The sequence below is a fragment of the Quercus robur genome, chromosome 8, assembly GCF_932294415.1.
Source record: "Quercus robur chromosome 8, dhQueRobu3.1, whole genome shotgun sequence".
Taxonomy (NCBI): domain Eukaryota; kingdom Viridiplantae; phylum Streptophyta; class Magnoliopsida; order Fagales; family Fagaceae; genus Quercus; species Quercus robur.
This window is the reverse complement of record NC_065541.1, coordinates 877,120-895,990: the sequence shown is the minus strand read 5'-3', so window position 1 is coordinate 895,990 and position 18,871 is coordinate 877,120. Positions and strand designations below refer to the sequence as shown.

The 18,871-nt window shown below is 40.2% G+C and overlaps 3 protein-coding genes across 5 annotated transcripts in view; 2 read left to right on the top strand and 1 right to left on the bottom strand.

The window, feature by feature from the left end:
• The first annotated feature begins 213 nt into the window (after positions 1–213).
• Positions 214–18,871, top strand: part of LOC126694103 (probable amino acid permease 7) — a 36,806-nt gene continuing 18,148 nt past the window's right edge. Inside the window, exons 1-7 of one of the 2 annotated variants that reach the window (XM_050390168.1) lie at positions 214–591; positions 2,266–2,502; positions 3,468–3,561; positions 3,872–4,086; positions 4,607–4,740; positions 4,835–5,062; positions 5,332–6,004. In XM_050390168.1, coding sequence (XP_050246125.1) covers positions 510–591; positions 2,266–2,502; positions 3,468–3,561; positions 3,872–4,086; positions 4,607–4,740; positions 4,835–5,062; positions 5,332–5,733 — 1,392 coding nt within the window. In that variant the 5' untranslated portion in view covers positions 214–509 and the 3' untranslated portion in view covers positions 5,734–6,004. Of the gene's footprint in view, positions 592–2,265; positions 2,503–3,467; positions 3,562–3,871; positions 4,087–4,606; positions 4,741–4,834; positions 5,063–5,331; positions 6,005–18,871 lie in introns of those variants that run through there. The other variant, XM_050390167.1, reaches the window with a different exon arrangement.
• Positions 14,076–15,392, top strand: LOC126694104 (transcription factor MYB80-like). Its single transcript, XM_050390170.1, has 3 exons — positions 14,076–14,208; positions 14,290–14,419; positions 14,678–15,392. The coding sequence occupies exons 1-3, from the start codon at positions 14,076–14,078 to the stop codon at positions 15,390–15,392; spliced, it is 978 nt and encodes a 325-aa protein (XP_050246127.1).
• The window catches only part of LOC126694102 (proteasome activator subunit 4-like), a 44,646-nt gene continuing 41,139 nt past the window's right edge, over positions 15,365–18,871 (bottom strand). Inside the window, exons 34-35 of one of the 2 annotated variants that reach the window (XM_050390164.1) lie at positions 15,757–15,910; positions 15,365–15,647 (exon numbers count right to left, since the gene is read on the bottom strand). In XM_050390164.1, the coding sequence (XP_050246121.1) occupies positions 15,606–15,647; positions 15,757–15,910 (196 nt within the window). In that variant the 3' untranslated portion in view covers positions 15,365–15,605. The remainder of the gene's footprint in view (positions 15,648–15,756; positions 15,911–18,871) is intronic. The other variant, XM_050390163.1, reaches the window with a different exon arrangement.

Genomic DNA, 18,871 nt, shown 5'->3' with positions numbered 1-18,871 from the left:
TGTTCTCTTATTTAACAGAATAAATAAAATAAAATAAAAAAACATATACTTTGATTTTTTTTTATTTTTTAATCTTTTTTCTGATACGAGCAAGGATAAAATAATAATAAAAATTAGATGCATACCTATGTGGGTTCATGGAAGAAAGGTAGTTAGGCTTAGTCATGTCTGGTTTTTTACATTTTTTTTTATCTTTTAGAAAACTGTTTCAGTCTGTTCTGATTGAAATCAGTTAATGCCAGGTTTCGGGTGGCCAAGTTAACATTATACATTACAATTATTGACCGTTTGACACTACCTTAGAATAATCTCCCAGAAAGTACATTAGAAAGTTGTACGCTCTTTAGAACACGAAACTGTAATTTGACTTTCTTTCTTTTTTTTTTTTCTTTGCTTCCCACATAATCTATCACTCTGGCAGTTTTATCATCTTTCCAAATTTCAGCTATAAATGAAATTGCTTTTCAGGTGGGTTCCTCACAAAAGTGAGCATTTGTTGTTTAAAGGCCATGGGAGAAGAAGATACAGATAATCAGATTCAGACCCCTTTGTTGCAAACTAACGCAGCTGAGCGTCCTCTCAAGAGAACTGGTTTGCTTTCACTTTTCAGTTCACCCTTCTTTGATTTGTTTTATTTTCTATGGTGGTGATTAGAAATAGTTTTGAAAGAATAAAGGTTCAAGGGCCTTAACTTCTCTGTTTTCTGCTTTTTAGGATTTATCAGAATTCCCAGGAGTTGCAAATTCTTTTTTTTTTTTTTTTTTTTTTTTCCTGTACAGTTTCTTATGTGCCAACGTAGTTTTCATGTTCCATTGAATAAGAGAAATTGAGAATAAGATGGGCACAAATTTCACAAAAACTAGGCACCTCTGTTGCATCTTAACTAGATGTGACCGACTCTGACCTAGTCTATTGAGGATCTATAGCCAATCCCAACCCCTAAATTTTGGGAGTAAGGCTTCATCGATGTTGTTGTATCTTAGAGCGTCCACAGCAGTGGATCTATATTTTTAACTTTTTAGCTACACAAAAAGTCATTTTATCTATTTTACATCCACACATGCTGCAACAGTGGATCTATTTTAACTTTCAACCCAATAAAACCCAATAAAATAATATAAACATCCCAATAAAATAATATAACCACTAAAATAAAATAATATATTCCACTACAAAAAAAAACCTCCACAGCACCATCCACAACCACCTCTACCATCAGTCACACCCACAACCACCACCACCACCAGCCACAACCACCATTCTACTTTGGCAACCACAACAAAACATAGAAAAAAAAAAAACAAAACAAAACAAACAAAAACAAAACCACAACCACATTCACAAATTCCACAAACACCATTTCTATTCTCAATTCATTGAATCAATCACTTCTAAACAACGATTCCAGGCACCGAGCTCCCGACCTGAGCTGTGGGACCCAGATTCTTGATCTTAACCGTGGCGGAGGAGCTCAAATTCTCTGTCTTGATCTTCGTGTTTCGAGCTGAGTCGAACTGGAGCCTCCACCCGCGTTGGCGGCGTCGAGGCGAGCTGTGGTGAAGGTGCGAATGGAGGAGTTGTCTTTATTGGAGTTTCAATGTTTGCGGCTTCGGGGGCTTCCTCGTCGGAATCGTCGTCAGAATCAATGTGGGCGATGGGGCTTGGGGTGGGTCGGCGAGTTGGCTCGGCAGAACAGATCGGCGATGAGGGAGTTGGCCGGCGAGCTGAGGGAGATGAGGGAGCTGGCCGGCGAGATAGAGAGAAAAAAAAAATTAAGGAAGAAAGAAAAAAAATTGAGGAAGAAAGAAGAAAGAGAGAAGCCGGAGAGAGAGAGAGAGAGAATAGGAAATGTATATTTAATTGGAGAGAAGAGAGAATTGTAATAAAAAAGTTTTTTTTTTTTTTTTTTTTTTTTTTTACCTGTGAACTACAGTGCACATCTATCTTTAGATGTGTACTGTAGCTGAGGAGCTAAATCTTTTAAATTTAGCTCCACTGCTGCATGGTATTTTTGTGATAAAGAGTTTAAAAAATACAATTATACCTATATAGCACCACTGCTGCGAATGCTCTTACTTGCCATATTCTCTAAACAATTAGAATAAAGTATGGGTGCATAGTTGCATTATTTTCCAGTATTCTAATAGAATGAGTTATTTTTCTTCATTATTAGGAGTATTATATTTTTTTCAATATTAAAGTTCATTTTTTGCTTGAAGGGTGATTTTTTTTTTTTTTTTAATATTGAATATTTGAATTTTGAAGGGAATCTATGGACAGCAATAGCACATATAATAACTGCGGTGATAGGATCAGGAGCGCTATCACTAGCATGGAGTATGGCACAGCTTGGGTGGATTGCAGGTCCTTTGGCCATGTTATTCTTTGCGGCAGTCACTGTTGTTGCTACATTCCTTCTCTGCAACTGCTATCGATCTCCTGATCCTGAATATGGTCCCGGTAGAAATCGGTCCTATGTTGAAGCTGTTGACATGAATTTAGGTAACATAAGCAGCTAGCTACTTTACTTTTGATTTCCCATGATTGAATTTGATAATAGTAATACCCATCAAATGACATTTTTTTTTCTGATAAAGTAAAAGATTCATTAGTTAATTAGCTTTAACCAAATATCTTATATAAGTAAATAACATCATTTAAGATAGTTTGAGTCGGAATTTTCATATGGAAGCCACAACTTTTTTTTTTTTATATGACAAGATATTCATTGGATCATTAAGAGCACAACAGAAAATAAGTGATTCATGTTTCTTTGTGCCAATATTTGAAGAGAAGTTGGACGAATAGAGAGGGTACAACTAACCAACAGAAAAATTGAAAGCAAGAATTCAAGATTGTGTTGTTAGGGAATGGAGGGAGTCCATCTACCCTTCTAAGAGGATTTGAATTATGCTGTCTATTCTATTGTACAAAATATGTCATTTAGATACCTCACCGACCGAATTCAATGTTAGTTGTGCATAAAAAAGAAAACGCGTGTGTGTATATATATATATATATATAAAAGTTGAAAAAAGAAAGAGGGGCTTGATTATAATATAATGCAAAAACGTGTGGATCTCTTCAACAAAGAAAAATCTAGGAGCCATTAACTTTGTGAAATCATTATGTTCAAGTCTCATGTAGTGGGTCCTATGGTGTGGTGTGTGTGTGTTTATATCAGGCTGTCACTAGTTTGATTGTGTCATGCAAGTCATTTCCTAATAACTAGTAAGTGTGATATTGACCTTTTCATAGATGGTAAAGGTTGTGGGGCTGTCTTAATAAAGAACCAAACGCTAAGTAGCAATTTATTATAACTTTAGTAAACTTACGTGGTAGACCATCAGCTTATTTTGAAGAAAATGCCTAATCATCTTTTCAGAAAAAAAAAAACAGGTTTTCTTTCTTCATTTGATGTAAAATAACTAAGTTGGATTATAGCTAATGCTTATAATGGATTGCAGGAAAAAGGAATGCATGGGTGTGTGGCTTCTTTGTGCACTTCAGCTTATTTGGGACAGGCATTGCCTATACAATTACATCTGCTATCAGCATGAGGTTTGTTATATGCTCCTCGTCTCACCACCAACATGATTCTATAGTGGAGTGATTTTGGTTTCAACTTCAGCTTTTCAAGAATTGTTGCCATTTATTATTTTAGAGATGCATTATAAGAGTTTTTGTTGCCAAATTTTGTAATTTGGGTCAATTAAATTCTAGAGGGGACTATATAGGGAAAACAAAAAATATTGGTTTTGTATTAGTATTGTTGTTAGTGTCACCAAAAAATAACAGAATTGGCACTTCTATGATTTTACATGGTCAAACATTTTCCATTCAGCACTATTTTTTCTCCCTATGGATGCAGAGCAATCCAGAAATCAAACTGTTACGACAAAGAAGGGCACGAGGCCGCATGTAGTTTTGGAGATACCTCTTATATGTTACTTTTTGGAGTTGTCCAAATTGTACTATCTCAGACACCAGACTTTCACAATATAGACTGGCTATCTATTCTTGCTGCAATCATGTCCTTCACTTATTCTTTCATTGGATTGGGACTTGGCTTCGCAAAAGTTGTAGGTATGCTAGCTCAAGCCATAGGCTTATACATTGAAAAAGAAAATGGTAAAAGTACACAAAACCCCATGTGGTTTCTTTGTAAAACACATAACACTCTCAAAGTTTTGAGTGTGACACTTAAGTCCCCGTGGTATTGTTTCATGTGTAAACCATTAAATATCCGTAAAAATAAATGATGAACTGCTCATGTGATAATATGTGTCCATTTTTAGAATTACATTTTCACATAAAACAATATCACAAGAGGGTTTAGTATTAAAATCAAAAACCCCAAGGGAATTAGAAGTGTTATACAATTAACGGTTTACACAAAATAATACCACTCAAACCTCAAGGGGGTTCCGTGTTTTACAAGCAAACTACAAAGGAGTTTTCTGTATTTTTCCCAAAGAAAAAAGAAAATTTCAAGAGATTATAAACTTATTACGTTAGTGGTGATTTTTTTTTTTTTTTCTTCCTTCTTTCTGTATTTTAACTTTTCTTCCAAAAGCTAATAATTTTCTTGTCATAAATATTGCAGGAGATGGATATGTTAAGGGCAGCATTGGAGGAATTTCAACTTCTAGTGCAGCAGATAAAATATGGTTGGTAGCTCAAGCTACTGGAGACATTGCATTTGCCTTTCCATACTCTCTCATTGTGATTGAGATACAGGTTTGATACCCTTTAGGTCTACATATTTAACGATACAGGTGCTTGAAAGAGTTAAAGAGGTTGATATAAATGATGCATTTTGTAAAACATGAAGGATACTTTGAAGTCACCTCCACCAGAAAAACAGACCATGAAGAAGGCCTCAACAATAGCAAGTGTAGTTACAACCCTCTTCTACCTCAGCTGTGGAGGCTTTGGATATGCAGCCTTCGGGGATGATACCCCAGGGAACCTCTTGACAGGGTTTGGATTCTATGAACCATACTGGCTCATTGGTTTTGCTAATGCTTGCATCGTGCTTCATCTACTTGGAGGATATCAGGTAACCCTATTATATGCTAAATTTATCATACTTAAATCTTCCAGTTCTTGTTGGCATCTTAAATCTCTGCTAGACCTTTGTTATGTTTCTCTCAGTGGCCAAGATTATGGTAGCTATTTCTTTACCATTAGAAGTAGTGCAAAGTGCAGCACAGGACTATATATATAAAATAGGCAACACAGAATATTGCTTTGGTATAACATAGTTTTAGTACTAGAATGCTAGTCTATATCTATTTATTATGCTTTTACATGTGTTTATGTTGGCAGGTTTACAGTCAGCCATTGTTTGCAAATGTTGAAAGATGGTCTGCTGACAAGTTTCCAAGCAGTGGATTTGTAAATGATAACTACACTTTAAAACTGCCATTGCTCCCAGCGATAAGATTAAACCTTCTCAGGTTGTGTTTCCGAAGCATTTATGTTGTGTCGACAACTGCAGTTGCAATGTTGTTTCCCTACTTCAACCAGGTTTTGGGAGTGATAGGAGGCTTGAACTTCTGGCCCTTATCGATATATTTTCCAGTGGAGATGTACTTTAAGCAGATGAATATTGAAGCTTGGACAACTAAGTGGATCCTGCTTCGAACTTTCAGCATGTTTTGCTTGCTTGTGGCATTATTTTCCTTGATTGGTTCAATTGAAGGACTTATAACTGCAGAATTGAGCTGAGAAACTGCACTTGAGTCCTTTCATAAAGGAAAAGGAGGATATAAATATATCTAATGATTTTATGCAGAATGATGATGATGGCCCAAAAATTGTGCAGAAAAATTGTTATTGATTCACGAAAGTACAAAAAATATCAGACTTAATTATTGTTTATGATGTAGGCATCTCTAAGTTTTAATGAGAAGCCTAATACATTGTCAGGATTATAGGGAACATGACACTGTAAATTGTTGTTTTTAAATATATATGAATTAGAAGAACTTATTCTTTATTCAATTTGTTGAAGTGACTCTTTGCAGGTAATGGCCCAATTTATTGATCAAAAAAAAAAAAAATGGCCCAATTTAATGCAAGCTGTGGGGCCCGGCCCAAAAATGATGGGCTATTCCAAGCTCAGGCCCGTCCGAGAAGCGTCCTGTCCAACGAAAAGTCTCATATGAAGCGCTATTCAACCCCAATAGCGTCAAGGAAACCTGTCCGAGGAGTAACTCCTCCTCGGACATCGCGAAGCCCAGACAAGAAACTTGCCCCAGCCATTTCAGCTCGTCTTCCCAACATATAAAACGAATTAAATTCAAAATATCTCACGGAAGGCTACCACCACATTAATTGCGCCCCAACCACCCTCTTGGCCGCATTAATGAGGAAAAGACTCCTGAACAGTACCGCCTTGGCCTCTGCAACTCACAAAGGGTCTGATGAAGACGTCTGATGGGACAGGTGCTCGAGTGGATGCTTGGATGATTAACAGGTGTAAGGCTGGGATGAAAAGAAGAAAAATATATAATGTAGTGGAGTCCCTCAAAGAAGGGGACGAGAGAACTGTATCAGGAACAAAAAAGAAATAAAATCAGACTTGAGAAAGATCCATTCTGGTGTTTTTCTATTTTCCTTTTGCAAACCATACTGCCCATGCATAAGACCGAACAAGTTCACTGAGGCCAAGTTCTTTGACCCATCCTCTACAAATAATTATTGTAGGTTGCGCTTTGGGCCAGGGCCTAATCAACACTAGTTGGGCCAGGAAAATCGTGTAACCACAATTGGCGCCGTCTGTGGGGAGAGCTAGGGCATCAGCTAGTGCAACAGTCGAGCATGGAAGAACTAGATCCACACCAGGACGATCCTCACCAAGCTAACTCCCAACAAACACGACCTGCCGAGTCCCAGACTCGGATTCTCGGCTACGAACAATGAAGCCGAATACGAAGCCTTACTTCAAGGAATGGCAATGGTTCAAAGTTTGGGTGGAAGAGTAATAGAAGCCTTCTCGGACTCCAGATTAGTGGTCGGACAAGTGATGGGAGAGCTGGAAGCTCGAGATACTAGGATGCAAGAGTATCTGGGACAAGTCAAACGGCTACAGGAGAGCTTTGAATCCTTCAGTTTAACGCACATCTCCAGGAGCGTAAACACTCATGCAGACTCGCTGGCCACTCTTGCCACGTCCTCGGCACGTAATTTGCCACGAGTGATCCTAGTCGAAGATCTAGTTAAGGCCAGTCCCATCAGTGGAAACCCGACCCAAGTCCATCAGATAAGACAGAGCCCCAGTTGGATGGACCCCCTAAGGAATTTCCTCCAAGATGAGATCCTACCGGAAGAAAGACTAGAAGCCGAGAAGATACGTAGAAATGCTCCTCGTTTTTGGCTATCAGAGGACCGCAAACTTTATCGGCGCTCCTACTCTGGACCGTACCTGCTCTGCGTACATCCAGAAGAGTCCGAGTCTCTTCTTGAAGAGTTGCATGAGGGAGTATGTGGAAGTCACACCGGAGGAAGATCGCTAGCGCACAGGGCACTCACCCAAGGATACTGGTGGCCGAACATGCAGAGACAAGCCCAGGGATACGCTAAGAAGTGCGATCAGTGCCAAAGATTCGCCCCAAATATCCACCAACCCGGAGGGGTTCTCAACCCACTCCCCAGTCCATGGCCGTTCGCGCAATGGGGTCTTGATATTGTCGGACCTTTCCCCAAGGCTGCGGGGAACAAGCGATACATAATAGTCGGAACCGATTACTTCACTAAATGGGTGGAGGCTGAGCCTTTGGCCAACATCAGGGACGTGGACGCCCAGAAATTCATCTGGAAGAACATTATCACCCGCTTTGGAACTCCGAGAACACTCATTTCCGACAATGGTCTTCAGTTTGACAGCAAGAATTTTAGGGAGTATTACCGTGAGTTTGGGATCATTAATCGATATTCCACCCCCGCATACCCCCAAGGAAATGGGCAAGTCGAGGCCGTAAACAAGGTCATAGTGAACGGATTGAAGAAAAGATTGGATGAGTCAAAGGGGAGATGGGTAGAAGAACTACCGCACGTCTTATGGACCTATCGGACAACGCCGCGGCGTTCAACCGGTGAGACCCCCTTCTCAATGACTTACGGGGCCGAGGCTGTGCTTCCGATCGAGAACAATTTCCCTACGTTGAGGTCTAGCTCGTTTACCCCAAGTGATAACGATGAGTTGCTAGGAAGAAGTCTGGACCTAGCCAAGGAAAGAAGGGAAAAGGCCACGATTCACATGGCCTATTATCACCAGAAGTTAAGACAAGGGTATGATGCTAACGTCAAATTGCGGCCTCTGGGTCCAGGTGATCTCGTGATGAGGAAGATTCTCGGCAGCGCAAAGAACCCTTCTTGGGGCAAGTTGGGGCCCAATTGGGAGGGACCATACCGTGTCACATCCGTGGCCGGAATAGGCGCCTACTACCTAGAAGATTTGGATGAAAAAGCTGTACCTCGACCATGGAATGTAAATAACCTCAGGAGGTATTATTATTAATAAGAATGGCTTAGCATACGTTTTCTTTTATGACTATTTGCCGCTTACCAGTCTACATTACAATTATTTACAAGTTTTAAACAGAACTCAAGTCCTGCATGGCTCCTCGGACCACAGACTTGGGGGAAATTAATATTTAAGCCGATTGTTTATAAGCTTTAAACGGAACCCAAGTCCTGCATGGCTCCTCGGACCACAGACTTGGGGGAAATTATTATTTAAGCCAACTATTTATAAGTTTTAAACAGAACCTAAGTCCTGCATGGATCCTCGGACCACAGACTTTTGGGGAAGTTATTACTCATGATAGCTCATAGTTTTAAACAGAACCTAAGTCCTGCATGGCTCCTCGGACCACAGACTTTAGGGGAAATTATTACTCATGACAATTCATAGTTTTAAGCGGAACCTAAGTCCTGCCTGGCTCCTCGGACCACAGACCTTTGAGGAGATTATTACTTGTGATAGATTGGGAGATTATTACTTAAAGGAAATCACTTTTAATACATGCGCACAGTCTAGCACCATCGCGACCCTCAAATGAGCAACCCAAAAACCCATTTTCATTTTGACCGTTTGCCTGTATCTACCTCGTTGCAAATGTTTAAAAAAAAAGAACGCTATTGACATACATTCTTAGTAAGCAAAACGAACATTTTATATTAATATTCCGAGTACATTAAAAAAGAGAGGTCCTTACAAAAGAATGAAAAAACAAGACAACTCTCATTAAAAAAAAAAAAAAAAAAAAAAGGGGGCTAAGCCTTAGCGGGAGAATCTTCTTTCTGCTCGGGCTGAGGAGGAGGAACCTCAATGGTAGAGTCTGTGGCAGGATCCTTAGCCACATCAGGCACAAGGACGGCATCAGGCACCGCCAGGTCTTGCTCCGAGGCGACTTGGGCTTCATCAGGGTTAGCTCGGATCTCCGGAGGATAGAAGATGCTCTCGGGCAGTCTTAGGGCCGAATCCGCAGGAACTCCCGCAGCGTCGAGAGCATGAGTCCATGAAATGTCGCAGTACTCTCTGCATACCTCAAGAATCTCCTCAGACAGCCTGGCCTCCGTCTCTTCGGCCCCGAGCTGGCGAGCAGCATTCTTCTCAGCCTCTGTGGCCTCTCGGATCAGCTGGGCCTCCTCCTTTACTAGCCTCAGCTCATCCTCTACCTTTTGCAGGGCAGTCCTGAGATCCCGCACTACCTGCCTCTCGGTGGTGAGGTCGAGCTGCGTCGTGTACAGCTCTTTGCGCTGGTCCTCCGCCTGGGTCTCAGCACTCTTTAAACCAGCCTCTGCACTCTTGCGCCGGTTCTCCGACACCTTAAAGTCGTCCGTGAGTTTAAGATGGTCGTGCTTGAGAGACCCCAAGGCTTTCTCCATCTCTGCCCGAGCCTGGGTCTCAGCCTCAGCCCTACTTCGGCTATCGCGGCAAAACTCATCAGCCACGAACACCTGTTGGGTAATCTGCGAACGAAACAAGAGTGTTACAGAAATCTAACAAAATGGGAAAATCAATAGACCAGTAAAAGGACTACTTACCAACGCGAGATCCCTTTTTAGGGATAGGAAGAGCTCGGGCTGAGTGCATCGCCTATAGGCCTCCATGTCCCGAGGAAGGAGTAAGGGTTGCTCCAAGGCATCCGCCATGTACCCTACCCGTCCTCAGTTGTACTCTCGAACCGAAGCATTGTAGGAGATGGCAACCCCATCCAGCTCCAGCTTGGGGTTCCATACACGGGGGGAGGTGCGAACGTCAGCAAGGTTCTCCTTATCCCGGCTCTCCGAGGAGTTACCCCTTCTGCTCCTCGGCGCCCGCGTAGTCTTTTGCTGTTTGGTCGGCTGGACAGCCATCTCACCCTCCTCAGGGGTGTCAACCGGTCTCTTCTTCTTCAGGTCCGGGTTAACCTTAAGGCCAGGGTCCGAGACGCCCTGGGGGACCAAAGGGGGAAGGGTTTTGACCTTTGATGGACTTGGTCCCTTCGATGGCTGAACCTTTGATGACTGACCTTTCCCCCGAGAGGACATCAGCTCCTTTAGAGACTTTCCCTTTCCTGCCATGGGCTCTACCTCTTCGTCTGAAGTATCGTCCGAGCAGATAACGATTGAGGGAACACCAACTGCGGAATGTTGGTCCTGCTCTACTTCGGGATTAGAAGACTCCACCAAGGGGTTTTGCTGAATTTCCTCCTCGAAGTAAAACTTATCTATCTCCTCTTCAAGGGAAAGACGAGATGATTCAGCCTCTTCTTCAACCAAAACAGCAGCACCAGGCTCGTTTACCGGAGGTAACTGCTCCGCTAAGTAGGGATTTCTGACACCTGGCAACACAACTGGTGGCAAATCGTGGTCAGCTAGGAATCCGTCCCGGGACACGTCAATTCTGGCCAGCCTCGGGCTGCCAGCCCTTATAGCGTGACCGATTGCCTGGAAAGCGCTGCTCAGAGGTTGATAGCCCAAAACCAGATGGGCCGCACGCAACTGTCCGTCCCCGGTAACGTAAATCTCCGACTTGAGAAGATAGTTCAGCGCTGGCACGTTCACAAGTCTTATCTGAGGAGCAACGTGATTTTTGTCTGCAAACAAACCAAGAAAAGTGAGGTCAGATCATGAAATTTTCCAATTACAAAGAAAGCAAGAAAAAATAACCCCTCAACACTAAATCCTTTCCCCAAAAAGGATCAATCCTAAAAGCGCCGCACCTGGGTTTCCTGCCCGAGTTGGACAGTGAATACCGTCGAACCACTCCCCAAAAGCAATGAGGAAGTCATTCTTCACGGTCTTATTGGAAACTGGAAGACAAGAGATCAACCTAACGTCCTCGTTCCGGGATTTAAGATAATACCCATCATCCCCGAGGCGGTGACATTCGTACAAATAAGCCACATCGTGCCAAGTGAGGCCTAGATTCATCCGCTCGTTTAAGACATCTACACAGCCTAGTATCTTGAACATATTTGGGGCACACTGATACGGCGTCAACCTATGGTTGAACAGGTATTCCCTTGTGATCCTACGCATGGGAAGTGTCATCCCTCCCTCTATGAAAGCAATCATGGGGATAACGACTTCTCCCTCAACTCTATCGGTCAATATTCCTTCAAGAGGACAGTGCCGCAGCCCAACCCTCGGGGGAATGTGGTATTTAGCCCTAAAGGCTTCCATAGCGGCAGGAGTTTTTACTAATTTTTCGAATCTACCCATCTGAACTAAACTGAGGAAATGAAAGTAAAGACTGAAAAGAAAAGTAGAGTCCGAGGAGGGAATTGAAACGGAGAGAAAGGCGAAATGTACTGGTACCTTCACAAAACGCTCAAGGGGATGCCTGGAATCTCTCTTGGACGAAGCGCTTCACAAGAACGGCTACGGCGGCGTAACGGACGCAAGTGTTCGTATATCTCTGGGATTCGATGGAGTTCTCTGGAGTCTTTTGAGGTTTGCGAAATGCAGATGAAAGAAGGAACTGAACCCCTCTGGCGTCTTATATAGCCGGGAGGAGAGAGAAAAGATCATCCCCGCCTAGAAATACGGGAAGAAACGATGGCCGTTCGATCCACGCCAAGCCGTTGGATGAAGGGAACATAACGCCTCCAGAAGTTAATGGCCACGTCTCGTAAATTGTAGCGCGTCAAAAGTAACGGTCCGCACGCGCGCCCCACGATCTCCTTATTTCCCTCCACTCACAAACATCAAAACCCCGCCTTTCCCCTCGGAGGGAGGTAAAAACCGGAGTTTTGAGGGACTATTGTGGGCCCGACCCAAAAATGATGGGCTATTCCAAGCTCAGGCCCGTCCGAGAAGCGTCCTGTCCAACGAAAAGCCTCATATGAAGCGCTATTCAACCCCAATAGCGTCAAGGAAACCTGTCCGAGGAGTAACTCCTCCTCGGACATCGCGAAGCCCAAACGAGAAACTTGCCCCAGCCATTTCAGCTCGTCTTCCCAACATATAAAACGAATTAAATTCAAAATATCTCACGGAAGGCTACCACCACATTAATTGCGCCCCAACCACCCTCTTGGCCGCATTAATGAGGAAAAGACTCCTGAACAATACCGCCTTGGCCTCTGCAACTCACAAAGGGTCTGATGAGGGCGTCTGATGGGACAGGTGCTCGAGTGGATGCTTGGATGATTAACAGGTGTAAGGATGGGATGAAAAGAAGAAAAATATATAATGTAGTGGAGTCCCTCAAAGAAGGGGACGAGAGAACTGTATCAGGAACAAAAAAGAAATAAAATCAGACTTGAGAAAGATCCATTCTGGTGTTTTTCTATTTTCCTTTTGCAAACCATACTGCCCATGCATAAGACCGAACAAATTCACTGAGGCCAAGTTCTTTGACCCATCCTCTACAAATAATTATTGTGGGTTGCGCTTTGGGCCAGGGCCTAATCAACACTAGTTGGGCCAGGAAAATCGTGTAACCACACAAGCAATTTTAGAAACAACGAAATTTTTTATAGGCTGACAAACAATTGAACCTACACATTGGGTTGGTTCAACAATCAACAGGGTTGATAATTGGGGCATAATTTGCCCCCCTTTCTTGGGTCAAACCATTAACACAATTTCAAGTTTGCCCAAAATTATGCACTGGCAATTTACGAGACACTGTGATCTAGATCCAAAACTGAAAACACTAGTTCAAAAAAAAAAAAACTGAAAACACTCTCAACATCTATGGTAGTCATAGACATTTTGGGTGAAAACCACTTTGTTGTGAGACAGAGTGCATTAAAATTGATGTACAAGAATACAAACTCCTCAACATCCGGACAATGATGTGTTCATCATAAGATAGGGCCAATTCTATCCAGCAAGGCCACACGTGAATCAGTTTTGTACGGACACTATAACGGTAAATAACAGTTAAGCCGCCACCAGCCAATCTTGAGGGAATGTGTTAGTTACATGAAATATGGGTTCACATAATGAGCCCCACTGAACCCCACGTGCAACATCAACCTAAGCTTTTGCAACCTTCGAAGGGTACGTGACTCGGTGCAACCATTTAAGGTGGATTTGTGTGTGAGTCAAGCAGAAAGCCACCCAATAAAATAATATATTTTTCTTCTTTTTATTTTTTGTATAAACCCAAAACAAAGTTAGAGAGTCAACAAGAGAGAGAGTAAGGGTTGACCGGGTGTCTTATGGGTGAGCTACCTGCCCATCTCTCACACGCACAATAGCGTTGAATTCTTTAATAAAATCATGCACCTTTGATGTCTCTTTTTTACCTTCACAAATTAACACCACCATGCAATTGCAACCCCATTTCCTATATATAAGAAAACCTACTTTGGTCTCACATATTAGATATCTAACCAATCAAAAATATTATTTCAGCTCCTTTCTTTTTCTTGAAAACATATTTTTTTTTTTTAAAGATTATAAAAGAGCTTAAGTAGAGAGAGGCAGTAGAGAATTCTCTTTTACTTGTGTCTCTTACTCTAGCCTTCCTTTTTTCCGTTAATTGCATTAAAAACATTTCTTGCACCCCACATTTGCTTTTATTAGGGAGGAGAGTAAAAAACAAAAAAAAAAAAATACCAAAGATGGGTAGGATTCCATGTTGTGAGAAGGACAATGTGAAAAGGGGACAGTGGACTCCTGAAGAAGACAACAAGCTCTCTTCCTACATTGCCCAACACGGCACCCGTAACTGGCGCCTCATCCCCAAGAATGCTGGTTTGTGCTCTCTCTCTCTCTCTCTCTCACATAAATGTATTTACAAAATAACTAAGGCTACTTCCATATTTCATATAAAAGGTCTTCAAAGATGCGGCAAGAGTTGCAGGCTTAGGTGGACTAATTACCTGCGTCCTGATCTTAAGCATGGCCAGTTCTCTGATGCAGAAGAGCAAACTATAGTGAAGCTTCATTCTGTTGTTGGTAACAGGTACACCACTTCATGTTGCTCTTTGCTCAAACTGGAATATCAATATTCTTTTGCGAACTAACAAACACTATAAGAGATTAAACAGAACACCAAGTGTGTCATGAATGATTAATAGTCTAATTCTAATTGACCTCAATTTTTAACTTATATTTATCCTCAAAGTCCATCGTTTTGTTAGTTTAAACAAGCAGTTCTATTCCTATTTTTTTGTCTCAATATTTTGGGTACTAAGTAATTATTTCCTACATGGGCATCCAGATGGTCACTAATTGCAGCTCAGCTGCCTGGCCGCACAGACAATGACGTTAAAAATCACTGGAACACCAAACTGAAAAAGAAGCTGTCAGGCATGGGAATTGATCCTGTGACCCACAAGCCCTTCTCCCACCTAATGGCTGAAATTGCAACCACACTGGCACCCCCACAGGTGGCTCACCTTGCAGAAGCAGCCCTTGGCTGCTTCAAAGATGAAATGCTCCATCTCCTTACTAAGAAGCGCATTGACTTCCAGATCCAACAACCCAATGCAACACTAAGGAACACCACTGCCACTTATATTAACAGTAATCAAGACGAAAAAGATGATACCATTGAGAAGATCAAGCTTGGCCTATCAAGGGCTATCCAAGAACCTGAGATGCTACCATCAAACAAGCCATGGGACAGTACTGGAGCGACATCTGCGAATTTCGCAGGGGCCTGCAGTGCTTTACCTGCATCTATGACTGGATATCAGTATGACCCGTCATCTTTTGGCAATGACGGGGACAGATCACCATGGAGCCAGAGTATGTGTACAGGAAGCACATGCACAGCAGGGGACCAGCAAGTTCAGTTGCATGAAAAACTTGAGGAAGAAAATGGGGAGGATTCTGAGGGTGGGAAAGGAATCAGAAATGGGTCCAGCATTTTCAGTTCAGACTGTGTCTTATGGGATTTGCCATCTGATGATCTAATGAACCCAATAGTTTAAGAAAAGTTACAGAACAGGAGTGCGAAGAAGGCAGGAATCCTACTTCAAGGATTAAAAATAAACATCTTACAGCACTTATAATGATTGACATGTAAATAAAGCTCATTTCATAAATCATGATAAAATACTAGAAAAAAGCATTATTTCTTGCTAATAATTTCAACTATCTGTGTTCAAACTATATCTTTGCTCTTACTAGAAATACAATGTAGGTCAAGCAAAATATGAAGATGAAGAGGATGTATCAGCCAGAACCTGCAAGTAATCAAGAAGAAAAATAATTTCAGAAAACAGAATTAAAGTTTTTTTTTTTTTTTAACACAAGGCTAGAGTTCTTGGAGAAGTAATATTTCTGCAAAGCTACCTCAAGTTGCTCTTCAGTAAATGAATTTTTCTGAACATTCCATGTATCTGCATGGGTCCGCCGGAACTCTGCAACTGCTTTTGTAACTGTAGATTTTACAGGCGTTGGCTCCCCGGCAAAACGAGCCAGTAATGTAACATGCTCAGGTAACCAACTGGTGGAAAAAAAAAACACCCTAATGCTGTTAAGGAACTAATATATCAAAAGGAAAAAAATATATATATATATATATAAGAATTGGCAATAAAATTCCATTGAAACCATTCAATCTGATGTCCCATCCCTGAATGAGAGCTAAAAGGTAAATAGTTTGAATGTTATTGATATATTAAACAAAGAGGTTTGAATGTTTAAAAAGATCCAGCATAGTTATACCAGAACTCTAGAAGAATTGTAGGACTAGGCAAACCAAGAGGGTTTTGGCTCCACCTCAATCCGCTTCCATCAAACAAATCCAGTTGATGAATCCTTTTTTTTTTTTTTTTTTTGATAAATAACGGAATTGTATAAATCCAGTTGATGAATCTAAGCAAAACACGTGGAACAACTTATTTTTCAGCTTTTTGAAAATAGGATTATTTGAAAAAACTGTACCTAGAAAAAGTGAAATTATAAAAAGTTGTACTATGAAAAAGTGCAGGTTGAAAACACACTACCAAATGGGCACGCAGTCAGTTTGTAGGGTCCTAACTTGCCATGAGGAACTGAGCTTATCCTTTCTGGCGGGGTGGAGGTTTTTGTGAAGGTAAACTTTTTCACCACAGAGATTTTGCGCCTCATTTCCACACAAAATTTGTAGACCTTTTCACTATCTTCCATAAGAAAGATATGTTTGTACGTACACCACTCATTTTAGTCAAATAACCAAAAATCTTTTGGGATCTTTCATTAACTAATATTAGCTAACGAGTCACATTTGGTCAATTTGCACCCATTTAGACCAAAAACCAAGATTTGGTCTTTGGGTTGGTATAAGTGCACCTATTGTTGACTGACGACTCAAAGAAATTGGAATTTGTAGAAATGTTATTAAAGGAACAATCATAATTCAGAGTTTTCTGATATATAATTGAATGAAATTTAAGCATATTGATGCTATTATTAATTCCATGAACATGATATTTAAAGAAAATAGTGGAAATGTTATTATTGTGAAATGTTATGCAAACTATGAATTTCAGAATGAAGTATAAGTATGAAATGTTTTCGGGTTATGTCTTCTGGTGATATGAACTTGGCCAGTAGGGGTTAAATTACTGGCTTTCCATAGAAAATATTATCTGTTTGGCCATTTAAAGTTGGAGAAAATAGGGATGCCCGTAACTCTAATCTGTACAAGACGTCCTCCCCAAAGTGTACGGACGGCGGGAAGGAACAAAACCTTAAAGGGATGTGCCATCAGACCTCCCAAAGAGGACAATATCATGCACATGAGGGCACCCAAATGTGATGAGGCCTTCTCTATCGTGGACATGCACCAAGTACAAATTTATTAGATATGGACTAGCCAATATGTTATTTTCAGCTATGTTATTTTATTGATCATGAGAGAATGAATTGTTTAAATGCATTATGAAAAATTAAAAGCTCTCATGAAAGGAATTTTATGATGAAAAGAAAAGTTGTTCTTTAAAGATAAAAATTTCTGAAGTTCTATTGTGCTTTAAAGATAAAGAATCTGATGAAAAAGTTTTAGTGTTCTATAAAGATAAAGTTTTTGATGAAAGTACAAGTTTATGTTAAAAAGTTATCAGATATCTGTTCTTTATGAAACGTTAAGTTTTATGACTATGAAAATTATAATATTTTACGAGAAGAAGTTTATGAAGAAAAGTTTTATTATTCTTTAAGATGTTTCTAGTTTAAAACAAAGTTACCAATTATCTGATTTAAGTTAAAATGATTATTTTGTAATGAGAATATATATATATATATATATATATATGTATGTATGTATATGATTTTAAATAATCAATATTATATTTGGTGACTTTGTAAGAAATGAAAGAAGTTCAATCCAAAAAATTTTGGTAATATTATTCTAATAAGAAAAATGAGAACAATTATTTTCCTATGAAGAACGTATAAGTTATTATTATGAATAGTATAAAATACTATGCATGAAAAGATGTTCTCCTATCTAAATATTTATAAAATGAAATGATTTGATTTACATGCATTCTTATTAAATTCTTGTATATCTTACCCTTATTGAGCTGTGTAGCTCACCACTTCCACTCTTTCAGTTAACAGGTTTTATTTTGAAGCAGAGGAAGCCTTAGTCGAGTTTTGGAAGGAGTTGGTTTTAGCTTTAAAAGTAGAGATCCCAAATTAGCAATTCGATGTTTAGCTTTGTAGTATTGTATACCATAAAGTATTAAGAGATGTATTATGTGAAAGTATGGAAATTGAATGACTGGTGGCTTATGTTATTCTTGAAGTACAATATAAATGCTCTGAATATCAAGTGAAAAGTTATATTAAGAAGTAAAAAATCAAGAATCAAAAGAAAGCGGGAAGCTTTTGTAAAAAGTTTAGTTGGTTCTAGTTAATATCAAGTTTAAGATTGATATTAGCATGCCGGTCATGGTCACAAATCCGGGTATTGGATTTGGGACGTCACAATGATGGTTTTAGGAGCAAGAAGAAATGAATGGGGGAGGCCATAAGGAAATTGTAGAAGACCACTCCCACTTCTCATAGAAAATGCTTTTCACCATTTTGACTTATTTTATATAAACCATGGAAAACATTTTAGGAAAATCTTAGACCCCAAATTATTTATGCAGTGGATTAGTTGGTATTAATTGAATAATTTATGTGTATTCCAATAAGTAATTCAACCACAGTAATCAATCACCAATTCTAAAACAATAATAGTAAAAGCAATAAAAGGCACACTAATTTTGGTGACAAAGTGGAAAGTTAAGATTTCAAGTTGTAATGTTCAAGATTTATGTCAAAGAAGACAGAATTTAAAAATTTTGACTGCCCTGACTCTCAATTGATCAAACAAGAGTCTTCAACAACCTTTTAAATTTTAATCACAACTCAATCAATCAAAAGAAAATTCTTGATATGGCTTGATCGATCAAAAAACAGGAAAGCTAAATCT